The sequence below is a fragment of the Aspergillus tanneri genome (genome assembly GCF_003426965.1).
Source record: "Aspergillus tanneri strain NIH1004 chromosome Unknown AapTan_7_pilon_pilon_pilon, whole genome shotgun sequence".
Classification (NCBI taxonomy): Eukaryota; Fungi; Ascomycota; class Eurotiomycetes; order Eurotiales; family Aspergillaceae; genus Aspergillus; species Aspergillus tanneri.
In genome coordinates this window covers 4,450,313-4,462,569 of record NW_022984634.1, presented here as the reverse complement: position 1 = coordinate 4,462,569, position 12,257 = coordinate 4,450,313, and the positions used below count along the sequence as shown (strand labels likewise).

The window sequence follows — 12,257 nt, the reverse complement described above, 5'->3', positions numbered from 1 at the left end:
AGGAACACAAGACGCTAATATCTTAATAGCTTGCTAATAGAGATAACCATAAAATCGTCTTCTATTTAGATGGATCCTAGCTGCAGAGTGGTTAAAACGGAGCAGGAATTTTCCTCCTAGAGAATAATCCTCAAAATTAAAAGGCTTGGGCATGGAATCTAGGTCATGAATACAAGGTCTACAATACAGAGTTATTTACTATTTAAAAAGCATTAAAACAAGTATTTAAGACTATTTAAATTCCAACCTTAGATATCTACATCTTTTCAGACAGCCAAGCAGCCTTAAAAAGGCTTCAATCAGCGGATACCAACTACGAGCCACACCAAAGAATCTCTAAATGGGCAACTAGAATTAAGGATAAGAATATCAATATTCATATTCACTGGGTTCCAGGCCATCAAGGAATTTTTGGAAATGCTAAAGCTGACGAAGCAGCTAAGTATGGGGCAGAATGGACAAGTAAATGTCAAGGGCTGAACCCATAGAACCTACAAGATAGGTTATGTACAAGAAGGAATCGTTGAAGAAGGGAAGAAAGGAAGAAAGGAAGAAAGGAAGAGGAAACAAGCGGTAAACAAACAAGGTGGGGAGTCACGTGACATCGATCGAGGGCCAATGGGCCAAAAAGGGTCAGTAAAGGACAGTAGGGACAGTAGGGACAGTAGGGACAGTAGGGACAGTAGGGACAGTAGGGACAATAGGGACAATAGGGACAATAGGGACAACGGGGACAATAGGGACAATAGGGACAACGGGGACAGTAGGGACAATAGGGACAACGGGGACAGTAGGGACATTGGCCCGAGAGGTCAAACGGGCTCTAGCCCTTTACACTACTCCCTCCCTACCGGTTCTTTGGCTTTTGGTGTTGGGCCGCTCATCCAACAATAGTGTTCCCATTGACTGGAGTGCGAAGCGTGGGAGAGAATTGGATCCATGGCTCCGCCATGGATCAACTTCTGTGGGGACACCGTCTGCCCATGTGACGCACTTCCGAGCTGGACGTATGTTAGGGCGTAGGGCCCTAATATTTGGCTTCCTTTTCGGTTTCTTTTTGGCTTCTTCTTTCTTCGGCTTCTGTGGCGGTTGGGGGTGATCCTTTCGCCAGCGGTCAAGTGCTTCGGTGTCCTCCATTGCATCAGCGTGATTCCATTCAGGTTGCTGGTAACCGGTGTATTTAACTAGGAACTCATGGCGAAAACCTCGTCCTACACGTGCAAACCGTTCGTCTAGGATTTCCTGTACCAGATATTCTTCTTCACCGTCGACTAGCTGGGGAGGGGGCTGGTAGTCGTCATTTTGCTGGCTCGGGAAAGGGTTAGAATTGGCAGGTCGTAGTAACATGACATGGAAAACATTATGAATTCCGGGAGGAGTGTTAAGCCGATAGGCGTGTGAGCCTACTTTCTCAATAATTGTATACTTGGCATTTTCGGATATCTAGTTTCTTGCTTGGTCGTTCCGTGCGTATATTACGTAGGTCAAGTCGTACTTTATCACCCACACGGTAAGCCGGTGCGGATGTACGGTGGCGATTAGTATAAGCTTCATATTTTTGCTGCGCAGCGGCGAGCTCGGCCTTAGCAATATCCAGTGCGTGAGCTAATTTAGTCACAATATCATGTCCTTGTTGAGCTTTGGTCCGTTGGGTTTCTGTGGGCACTAGATTTGTATCCTGTGTATTATCCAGCTGAATTGTCTCCATGTCGTACCCATGGTCTAAGAAGAAAGGGCTAATTCCAGTGGCTGTAGCGTTTCTCCCGTTAACTGCGAGTTGAGCTATGGGGGACAGGGAGGCCCAATTAGTTTGTGTACGGTCACAAAAGGACCTGAGATAGGCTTCAATTGTCGCATTCATGCGTTCAGTCTGTCCATCGGTCTCCGGGTGGTAAGCAGTAGATAGACGTCGTCGAATTCCTAGTTGTTTGCAAAAGTTTTCCCACATATCGCTGACAAATTGGGCACCGCGGTCAGACGTAATAGCGCTTGGAATACCATGGTATCCAATAAAGTGTTGGATAAGTTTAGTAGTAACAGTGGGCGTATCTATCTGCTCGCAGGGTATTAATATAACACCTTTCCCTAGGCGATCAACAATAACCAACCATAAGATTCTGGCAGCCATTAGACTCAGGCAGCTTCTCAATAAAATCAATAGCTATTTCTCTCCATTTTCTGTCGGGTATCGGCAAGGGTTTTAGTACTCCATGGCGGCGATCTCTCCATATTTTATTGGCATTGCATTTGTCGCAATTTTCCACAAAGCGGCGGACATCGGCGGCAATATTAGGCCAGTAAAACTGCCTAGCAAGGATCGCGTACATTGTATTGCGGCCTGGGTGTCCGGTGATCACCGAATCGTGTGTTTCCTGCATAATCCTGGTCCGAAGGGATTCGATGTCAGGGACCCAGCGGCGGTCTCGGTATAGCAAATAGCCCTCGGGTGATATACTGCAGTCAGAGATACCGGTTTTAGGCCGAGTTCCTTTGGAAAACGGACCGCACCCTCATATACAGCAGCTCGAATAGCGCCATATTTAACATCCTGTTGTTCTGCGCTTGACCAGTGTTCACCTATCGGAAGGTTAAAAAGGTCTTCTCCAGGTATTAACTGTTCGGTGGATTTAGTAGTTATTGTACTAATCCTGGCAGTTGCAGGGGTAAGACTTGGTTTCCTCTGAAATCTAGATGGGTCTAAGAGACACCGATAACGGTTCTGTAGCCGCTCGTCTGAATCATCTTGTGGGAGGTCTTGTTCTCTGCGGGAAAGTGCATCAGGGCGTCCTGCAAGTTCCCCGGCCGGTAGTCCAGTGTAAAGTTATACCTGCTTAACAACGCAGCCCATCGCATTTGTCGTTCATTTAACCGTCGTAGTGTTGTGAAGTATTTTAGGTTTTTATGGTCTGTTAGTATACGAAAACCTTCGATACTGCATAATTCTGCTTCCCATTCCCTTAAAGCGTTGATAATAGCCAGTAATTCCTTGTCATGAATCTCATAATTGCATTCCGCCGGACTGTTTTTCTTAGAGAAATAGGCGCAAGGCCTTAATAGTCCGTTATCGTCGTACTGTGATAATGTTCCCCTGTAGCCCACATTGAGGAATCTGCTTCAACAACAGTCTCCCTCTCGGGGCTAAACTGTATAAGAATCGGGGCAGTGGTAAACATTGTCTTCAGTTGCTGGAAGGCCTTCTCGCATGATTCGGTCCATTTGAACTCGTGTCCTTTCTGCGTTAACTGATTTAACGGCGCAGCGATATCCGCATAATTCCTTATAAAGCGGCGATAAAAGTTTGCGAATCCTAAAATGATCGTACACCCTTAACAGTCGTGGGGACAGCCCATTCCAGTATTGCTTTAACCTTTGCAGGGTCCATGCGTACGCCTTTACCCGCTTCAATAATAAATCCCAAATACTTGGTGCTTTTGACTTCAAACTCGCACTTGTCAATATCCAATTGTAATCCGGCCCTTTGTAGTCGTTCCAATACCTTGTTAACATGGCTTCGGTGCTCAGCAAGTGACCCTGATGAGAAAATTAATATATCGTCTAAGTATGCCGAAGCGAACTCGTCTAGAAAGTCACGCAGGATCCAATTAATATACCGCTGAAATGTGCTTGGAGCGTTCGCCAAGCCGAAAGGTGTTACTAGCCATTCGTAAAGGCCAAATCTAGTCCGGAAGGCTGTCATCCATTCGTCTCCTGGCGAGATCCGGATTTTATGAAATGCAGCAATAACATCAAGCTTGGTAAACCAGCATGCCTTCCCAATCCTTTCCAGTGTCTCATTAATTAAAGGAAGTGGATATCGGTCCTTTTTGTGATTGCATTTAAGCCTCGATAATCACAACAAAAACGTAGTCCTCCTCCTGGTTTCTTTACTAAGAGAACCGGGGCTGCAGCGGGCGAATTGCTGACTCGTATAAACTGTTTGTCCAATAATTCTAAAAGGGTCTTCCTGAGGACTAGTAATTCATCGCGAGACATGTTGTACAGCGGTCCATGTGGGGGTTCACGAGTATTTCCGTTTTCGTCTTTTTCCAGCTCAATTTTATGGTCGACTCCAGCTCCACGGAGCGGTGGGAGTTTGTCGGCTTCTTCGCGGCTGAATACCGGGAGAAATTGGTGGTAATGAGCTGGTAGTTTGTCTTTAGGGTCCGTGTATTTCTTTACTGTAAGTGCTTTCTCAATATCTTTTAGGCTTGCGGCAAAACTCGTATCTCCTTGTTCTTTCTTCTTTTCCTAGCCCACATATTAAAGGAGTTGGCGTTAATGGGAGCAATTTTAGGGATTCCGGTCTGGTGGTATTCGCTGCTGACTTCAGTTCCAGTGTCTTGGAAGATTAACTTTAATCTATCAGTGGATATATTGGCTCTTTGAGAGATTAGCCATGGGAGTCCTAGTATAATATCGTGGCCTATATCAGTCGGGGCCACGTAGAGGAATATCCTTCGTTGGTAGTGACCTCCAATATCTAATGACATGTAGGCTACCTCGGTGACATACTCTCTAGCACCCCCAATTCCTTTAATAAACCGTGGCGGGATGGTAATGCGCTGGAGACAGCTTTTTGGGCAAACTTGGAAGAGATCATCCCATAAGGGTCACAGCCTGTATCAACTAAAGCATTTGCATTGTATTCCTTGTTAACCAGGGCTGTAATTATAAAGGGTGGACCTTCCATATTTTCCTTAAAGTTTTCCCATTCTTCTTTCGCCTCTATCCGCTCCTGTTCGCGACTTAAAACAGGAGCTACACTTTTCCCCGCTTTGTCTTTGTCTTCCAGGTTGTCCTCGTCCTCCAGCACCGCACCGGTGATATTAGCGACTATGGGGATCCTAGGCGGAGGTGGTTGGGGCCTCCTGGGAGGTTGGAAGGGACAGTCTTTAACTATATGGCCTGGGGCTCCGCAACGTACGCACAGCCTTTCACTCCATCGTCGGTTAATCTCCTCCTGAGTTACCCATTTGGCACGTCGGGAGCTGGCAGTTTTCACTGCTGGTTCCCAGTCCATAGTATCACTAGAAGGGATAACAGCTTCACCGGAGTTTTTGTAATATGGTGGTGCCCATGGTCCCTTCTCTTTCCGCTTAAAATTCTCAAGGCGATGAGAGATCTCCTGCACTTGTTGGCAAAATCCATCATAAGTCTCTTTTTCCTCGATATTTATTAATCGGTTCTCAATCGTTCGGTTTAACGCGCTCTTCAAATACCCTTTTTAACTCTATCTTCCCAACCGCTGCCACCCGCTTCGAGGAGTAACCCATTGAGTTCTGCGACCAACTCTAGTACAGAGCGGTTTCCTTGGCGTAGAGTATTTAGGCGTACTAGGGCCTTCTCTTGACGGGTTGGGTCACTAAAGGCGCTTTCCAGCTGGCTGTAAAATCCTTGGAGCGTGAAGCTTGGAGGGACTCATTGGCTGCGATCCATGCATGGATCCTTGCTGCTGCCTTGCCTCCCAGGCGGCTATAGCCGTACCATATTTGTTCCAACTCTCCTCCAAGAGAGGCCTCGTCTATCAGTAACTTCGCTTTCAGTTGGCTTAAAACTGTGGGAAAAGCGTAAGGTCTGTCCCGTCGAACCGTTCGGGGTCGGCTAGCTTCGTGGCGAGGGCGCTGTTGTATAGGAGGTAGGGGGTAGGTACGGGTGCTGCGCTCGGTGTGGTGTTCGAAGTTGCCGGGGTTGGAGTCATTTGGAGTGCTGCTTGGAGCTCCGCGCGTAATGTCTGGATTTGCCCCTGGAAGTGATCCCGTTGCAGACCAAGAGCTATCTGCTGTTGTTCTATCATTTGACGAAATAGGGGTTCGGCCCATGTTGGTAGTTCTGTACTCCCACTTGGTGGGTTATATTCTCCTTCCATTCTGTTCGGTATTAGTTGTTTTCCGTTCTGTTCTATTCCATTCCGTTTCAGTATAAGATAAGTGACGAACGATTCCTAATGTCAAGGGCTGAACCCATTGAACCTACAAGATAGGTTATGTACAAGAAGGAATCGTTGAAGAAGGGAAGAAAGGAAGAAAGGAAGAAAGGAAGAGGAAACAAGCGGTAAACAAACAAGACGAGTAGTGACGTGACATCGATCGAGGGCCAATGGGCCAAAAGGGTCAGTAGGGACAGTAGGGACAGTAGGGACAGTAGGGACAGTAGGGACAGTAGGGACAGTAGGGACAGTAGGGACAATAGGGACAATAGGGACAATAGGGACAACGGGGACAATAGGGACAATAGGGACAACGGGGACAGTAGGGACAATAGGGACAAACGAGTAGTGTAGGGACATTGGCCCGAGAGGTCAAACGGGCTCTAGCCCTTTACAGTAAATACCACAAGTGCCCCATCTTAGTTAGCTATCTTAAACGAGAGCTCAAAGCGAAATGCCTTGAGGATTGGGATAAAGCATGGGAAAATACTAAGAAAAGTGATTAATACAGGGGCTTTAATTCCATAGCTTCATGGAAGCCAAGCCCCCTAAGGCTTCCCAAGCAGACCTGGTCAACCATCATCCAATTAAAGCTAGGGCACGGCTACTTCAGATCATATTTAGTTAGAACACCTAACTACGAGTAGTGATATATGCACGTCATGCCACAGCAATAAACCTTAAACTCCATACCACCTACTCCTCCAATGCCCGGCAACCAGGGACATCAGAAAAGGGTCTATAGAGACCCTAGACAAAAAAGACCGAAATTTGCCTTATCTTTTCACGAAGAAAGCAGGGCAAGAACAACTAATCAAATTCCTAAAGGAAACCGGGATCGCCACTAGAAAGTGGCTCTTGGATCCCTAGGGAAAACAAAAAGAAAAAGTAAAAATAAAAATAAAAACAGTGGAAATTAGCATGTTTCAACTCCTTCTTTAAGGTCCCCCCCACCCCTAGAATATCATATTGCTTAGTTATGTTTGATTTTACCCACTATGTACGTATCTGTTTGTTAGTTTAAATCCTACCACCCAGGGGTGGTAGGTAGAGCATGCATAGTCTCTGACTGAAAAATGCTCTATAATATGGAAGAATAATAATAAAAAAAAGAACCGCACTAATGCATTGTGACTAGCGAGGTTCCAACGGGGTCAGCACTAGCTGGTGGCCTTATAAATGTAAAGCTCAAGATTTGTGCACAGATTTGATCCGTTCATAGCTCCATAGTTCCTGGTACTTTTGTACTGTGCACCCTGTCTAGGAAATTCAATGATCCTACAATGGAAGCGGGTATTTCCGCAGACTTCGCAACTATCCGCAGACTAGTATCTAGTAAGAATCCATCGACGAGTATGTTCTAACGTCGATCCTTTGCCTGACTGGGCCCATGTTATACCCTGTTATGTTGGTTTGGAAGAATACCCTGTTTTTGTGCCATCGTGTGTGGACTAAATACCGGCCTCATGTATCACCTCATCCATCATATTGGCAAGCCCCCTGTTAACTATATTGCAATTTACCGGATCAACAGTCGCCGTTGACGAAGCCGGATAGGCTAGAGATTAAAGGGGAAACTGCGCTTGGTCCAACTGGGCAAGAGATTAGCCACCAAAATCCGACAGACCCCTATTATCATCCCAGACATATTGTCGTCTACTTACAATTCGTGGGTGAGTCGCCATACAATAATCTTCTGATTCGGAGGCTCCATGACAAGTGCTTATGCTATACCTGAATCCAGGAGGCCGAGATTGCGATGAGGACTAACGCCAAGGGCTCGCTAACAGTACTTGTCACAACGTTGCACTGCCAGTAACTCCTTACCTGTAGCTAAAGCCAATTAAGACTCTCCTGGGCGCTGTGGCGGTGGATCTTCTGCATACGCCTCGGCCCTAGGCGTCCCCAACATGTCAGACTCCATCTGATTGGAGACATGCACAGGCGAAGCGATGGTACCCTTTTACTATTGGTCCTGTCTGTGCTTTCAAGCTAACCAGGTTGCAGAAGTGCACGGAATGCTCACCTTTCTTACGTAGGATGTGTTTATAAGATTGATATGACACGGCTCTAGGCCAGCAACAGCTACTAGCGCTCATGTACGGACGACCAATCCGGTTGCTATTTGTTCGTCCATGCATGCAAATGAAGGGCACCTCTGTATTACCATTGGAATGGAGGGAGATACTAATCGAAGAATGCTGCAGTCATCATCCTTCAGTGAGCTCGCTAGAGGCTGAATCCTTTCATGTCACTATGCCTTTTTAGTTATGCCTTTCTTTTCTAATTTAAATTGGCCTGTGCCCTGAACCGGGATGTAGGAAGTTTCGCATGGACAGTAAGCCACCACATTGCATTGTACTTCATGGAGCCCGACACAACGAGGCGAAGCGGCTGTGATCGATGCAGAGGTCAGAAGCTGCGATGTGTACGACTGCCAGGACCAGCCAGGGAGGATTCACCACGGTCGGCCAGGCCCGTTAGTCAACCATGTGAACGCTGCAAACGGGCAGTGGTATGCTATACAACAAAGCCTATGTCTCGGCGGGTACCTCAGAGTTACCCTCGGAGGAGAAGCACGGCATACGAGGACGACGTTATAGAAAGCGAAGTAGATTTAGATGAGGCTATGATTAGGGCTAACGGGCCACGAGACGAACCCCCTGTCAGAAGATCGCCGCCGACAATTACCGACAGATTAACCCATGACCCGTTCCCTGCTGAATTGTGGTCAGGGTTTGGTATACCGCCTGCATCATTGGTCTCAGCGGCAGTCCTTTCCCATGTCCCGGGTCCTGGTACTATTGTGGAGGGTGCCGTTGCGCAAAGGGCGAATAGTAGTACCGCATTGCCACCGTCATCACACCAGCACGGATGGCCAAATGATCCCCAGGACGCCTTGAGCTATTTTGGAGACAGAGTCCATGATATTCCTGATCTGATGAGCGTACCTAGTCCGAACGATGTTGGCTTGGGTTTAGACACAGTAAATCGCAGGCCAGCAGCGGCTACTTCGCGGACAACCCAGACCTTCCCTCCTGATACTTCGAGACACGGAATCGACTCATCTTTAGGGACGTTTCACCAATCCGTGGAGAATGTGCATCCCCGGGCCCAGAGACCGCGTGAATCAAGCGGCCGTGGTTTATATTCGACTGCCGGCAACCCAATAATGGATGCCGCACAACTTAGCACTACACAGCTTTCAGAGCTCAACATGCGATTGATGAAAGACATAGGAAGTACCACATCATTTCGACAAAATGTGAGCGCAGCTTCTAACTCAAACTATCCTGCTTCCGGGTTAGGAGAAACAACGCCGTCTTCGTCCTCCATCATGTCAAAATTCACGAATACTATGTTGGGCAACTGCCAGAATTTCCTCGACATACTACAGCGTCTGAGATCCTCAACCATGGAATTACGTGAACGCGCAAACTCTGAATGTTCCTACGGTGACCTCGAGTATAGCTCAAATGAATACTCCTCTTCCCGATCGCAATCCCGAAACCACAGCACGTCAGCATCAAGCCGAAGCAGGGATGGCCGTATATCTGCGGGTGGAGGAGGCCCACCGAATATCCTGAACGGCGATACTATAGGGCTTTCACCATCACTAGATCCCGTAAAGGCCGATTCCAGTGTTCTGGGCTTTTGTCTAATTATATGGGGGGTCTGAAAAATGGTTCTATTCAGAAGGATTATCTGCCCAACCCCTCTATGAGAGATATTGGGTATATATTTCACATGATGTCCCAATCTGGACAAGTTTATTCTGACAACTTTCCAGCCTTCCTGTCAATTCTTTCCTGCTACACACACATCCTTCGAGCCTACGATGCCCTGTTCACTGAGATTCTTGAGATACTTACGGAAAGTCCTTGCATCCAGCTTGACTTAAAAATTCCCAACCTAATCCCCGAGGTTTCCCTAGGGGGTTTCCGTATCAATGGCTATGGCGACTTACAGATCAAATGCCTTCTCCACATGAGCTTTATCATACTAGAGAAGATCGAGAGCATGCTGGGTATCAATGCTCCCGCAAAGAATGATTATGGATCGGATGGTGGCCTGTTGAACAACAGTCAGCTGAGAGTGCTTCTGGAGGCTTTGTACCATCAGAAGGAGTTTGATTATATCAAGGCCGACGGGACACGAGCGGCTCGTGCAAAGAAAACCATGTGTGACGGCAGGCAAATCAGATAGATAAAATCATATTGAGTCCTATATCAAGAATACTAAAGATGGGGAGGAAAGGAAGAAGGTAGAAGGGCGTTGTCATGGCGAGCGAGGATCTGGTGGGAAGCTTCCCAGCCCTAGCCCTGTGCCCTCAGCCCTTCCTTATCCCAATACGGCCTACGTGCAAACCATATAAACATCACGTCACCGCGTTAACCTGAGTGCGGTGTCCAAGGCCAGGTAGTCACACCATGAAAAGTATCCAGCGTATTTTGGACTCCATCTAGGTGTGTAAAAGTCTAGAGATTCTGATGTCCCTCGCGGGATCTGCGTGTTGATATAGTGTCTACCAATTATATAAGACATTTCTGGATTTTCATGCGATCGGTCAACTAGCACCTAGTAATTTCTGACTAGTCTTTAGAATAGAAACACCGTAGATGCCGAGTAGTACCTAAATAGCAATTAGTATCACGACTTCTTGGTGCCTTTAACTAGTAGCATCAGCCCCACCGATCTCATCAGACATACAGAACTCGTGGCCTCATGTTAGGAGCGCTCGGAAGCGCGATAGCTAGATCCTTAGCTAAGATGCTTAGTCAGGTGCGAAGTGTTTATATTCGCACCTGCGGGCCTGAACTCCTGAAGGGCAGCGATTAGTTCTGCAATATACGTGGTCCTACCTTCTCTCCCATATAGACACTCCCTTTCGCACCGTAGCGCCCCATTCAGCTCGTTACCGACCCCCACGCATAACACCTCAAGTGCCAGGCACATGGTTGCCTCTTTAGTCTTACTTTCTTTTCCAACATTATTCCATTTCGATATAATTGAACATACAGATATGGATCAGTTCGTAAGAGTGAGCCATACATAGTTTTCGTAATATCAGCGCGACGCATACCGCAGAGCAAGGCTCGCCAAGCAACCCGTGGCACATAACAACTGATCACCCTTCCACACCATGCAAAATACGAGTTTTCAGCTGCTGATACTGAAGTGCCGTAATATCATCATACGCCGCAGGCCGGTCCTCACTAACAAACTCAGCAAGCGGTCCAACAGACGTATCACGCCCAGCCTTGAAGAAAAAAACACTGGAACAGCGAGCAGGAAGCACATCAAGCCCATTCGACACCTTCGCAGCATCTGGCGCAGTGACCTGGTGTAAACCGGCCCTTATAACATCGTTTGTCCACCGTTGGAGCGAATCCGACGTATTAACAATCATCTCATTCAGCGATTCTCGCGTGACAGGAATGAACGATCTTGGTTTGCCTGCGCTCCGGTCTTCAACTTCCAGCCCGCCCACCAGATCCTGGAACAGGAGCGTTATGATACCCAAATCGGTGTGTGGCCAGGCACGCTTCTTGAGCCCTTCGTCGAACATATTTCTCGCAGTGGGTGGATAATACAGTAGGCGGATTTCGCTGGCAGCAGGCTGGCAACATTGCGTCAAGCGCCCTGCCTCGAGACCAAGGCCGAGTTCGATAGCGGATATGATCTGGAAGCAGGTGCGTTGGCAGACTTCGTAGCTTTCTTCTACGAACGGTTGGAAGTCTGGTATGCTTTCTGGCCATTTGTTTGGGTATTGCTCATCTCCGAGGGGGCCTGCGTCGAAATGCTCCTGTGTTTCACATCAGACTCCCACTCGGTAAAGGTGCCAGCGAAGGCTCATTTTCTGGCTATGGATGTGTGTGATACTCACCTTTTTATCACTCACTTCGCGGCCAGCCGCTGCGGCAAGATTCTCTTCGCGAAGCTTGGCTGTCTGCTCCATTCCTATGCGACTCCAGCCTCTTTGAGGATGCGGTCCCGGATCGTTTGCGATCTTGGCTTTCTCGTGCGTAGGTAGCGTGAAGAAACGCTTTGACTGCATATCAGTGGGAAATAATCGGTTAGTGGTTTAGACTCTTTGAACATCGCATGGAGGCCTGGTCGTACCCGCTCGTGGAGGCCTGGTCGTACCCGCTCGAGGAGACCCTGTATAGTTTTCCCCGGCACCTCATGGTTTATCAACCGTACGAAACCCAATGATTTGAGACTGCCCACAAGCTCAATGGCGACCTGCTGCCGCTGCTCTTCTGTGCCATGTAGGAAGCCTGAGAAGTCAACTGTGCGGAGGGTCATCGTATACAGTGGCCTTCTGGAC

At 47.7% G+C, this 12,257-nt stretch overlaps 2 protein-coding genes across 2 annotated transcripts; one reads left to right on the top strand and one right to left on the bottom strand.

The window, feature by feature from the left end:
- Window positions 1-8,462: 8,462 nt before the first annotated feature.
- fmpR (Zn(II)2Cys6 domain-containing transcription factor fsqA) lies at window positions 8,463-10,132 on the top strand (the record flags this gene model as incomplete). The annotated part of the gene is made up of 2 exons (XM_033572678.1): window positions 8,463-9,582; window positions 9,717-10,132. The coding sequence occupies 2 exons, from the start codon at window positions 8,463-8,465 to the stop codon at window positions 10,130-10,132; spliced, it is 1,536 nt and encodes a 511-aa protein (XP_033425993.1).
- Window positions 10,133-11,054: 922 nt separating this feature from the next.
- On the bottom strand, window positions 11,055-12,235 carry ATNIH1004_008064 (isopenicillin N synthase family dioxygenase; the record flags this gene model as incomplete). Its single annotated transcript, XM_033572677.1, has 3 exons — window positions 11,055-11,732; window positions 11,814-11,978; window positions 12,050-12,235. 3 exons carry the CDS (start codon window positions 12,233-12,235, stop codon window positions 11,055-11,057), a joined length of 1,029 nt encoding a protein of 342 aa, XP_033425992.1.
- Between the last annotated feature and the right edge of the window lie 22 nt (window positions 12,236-12,257).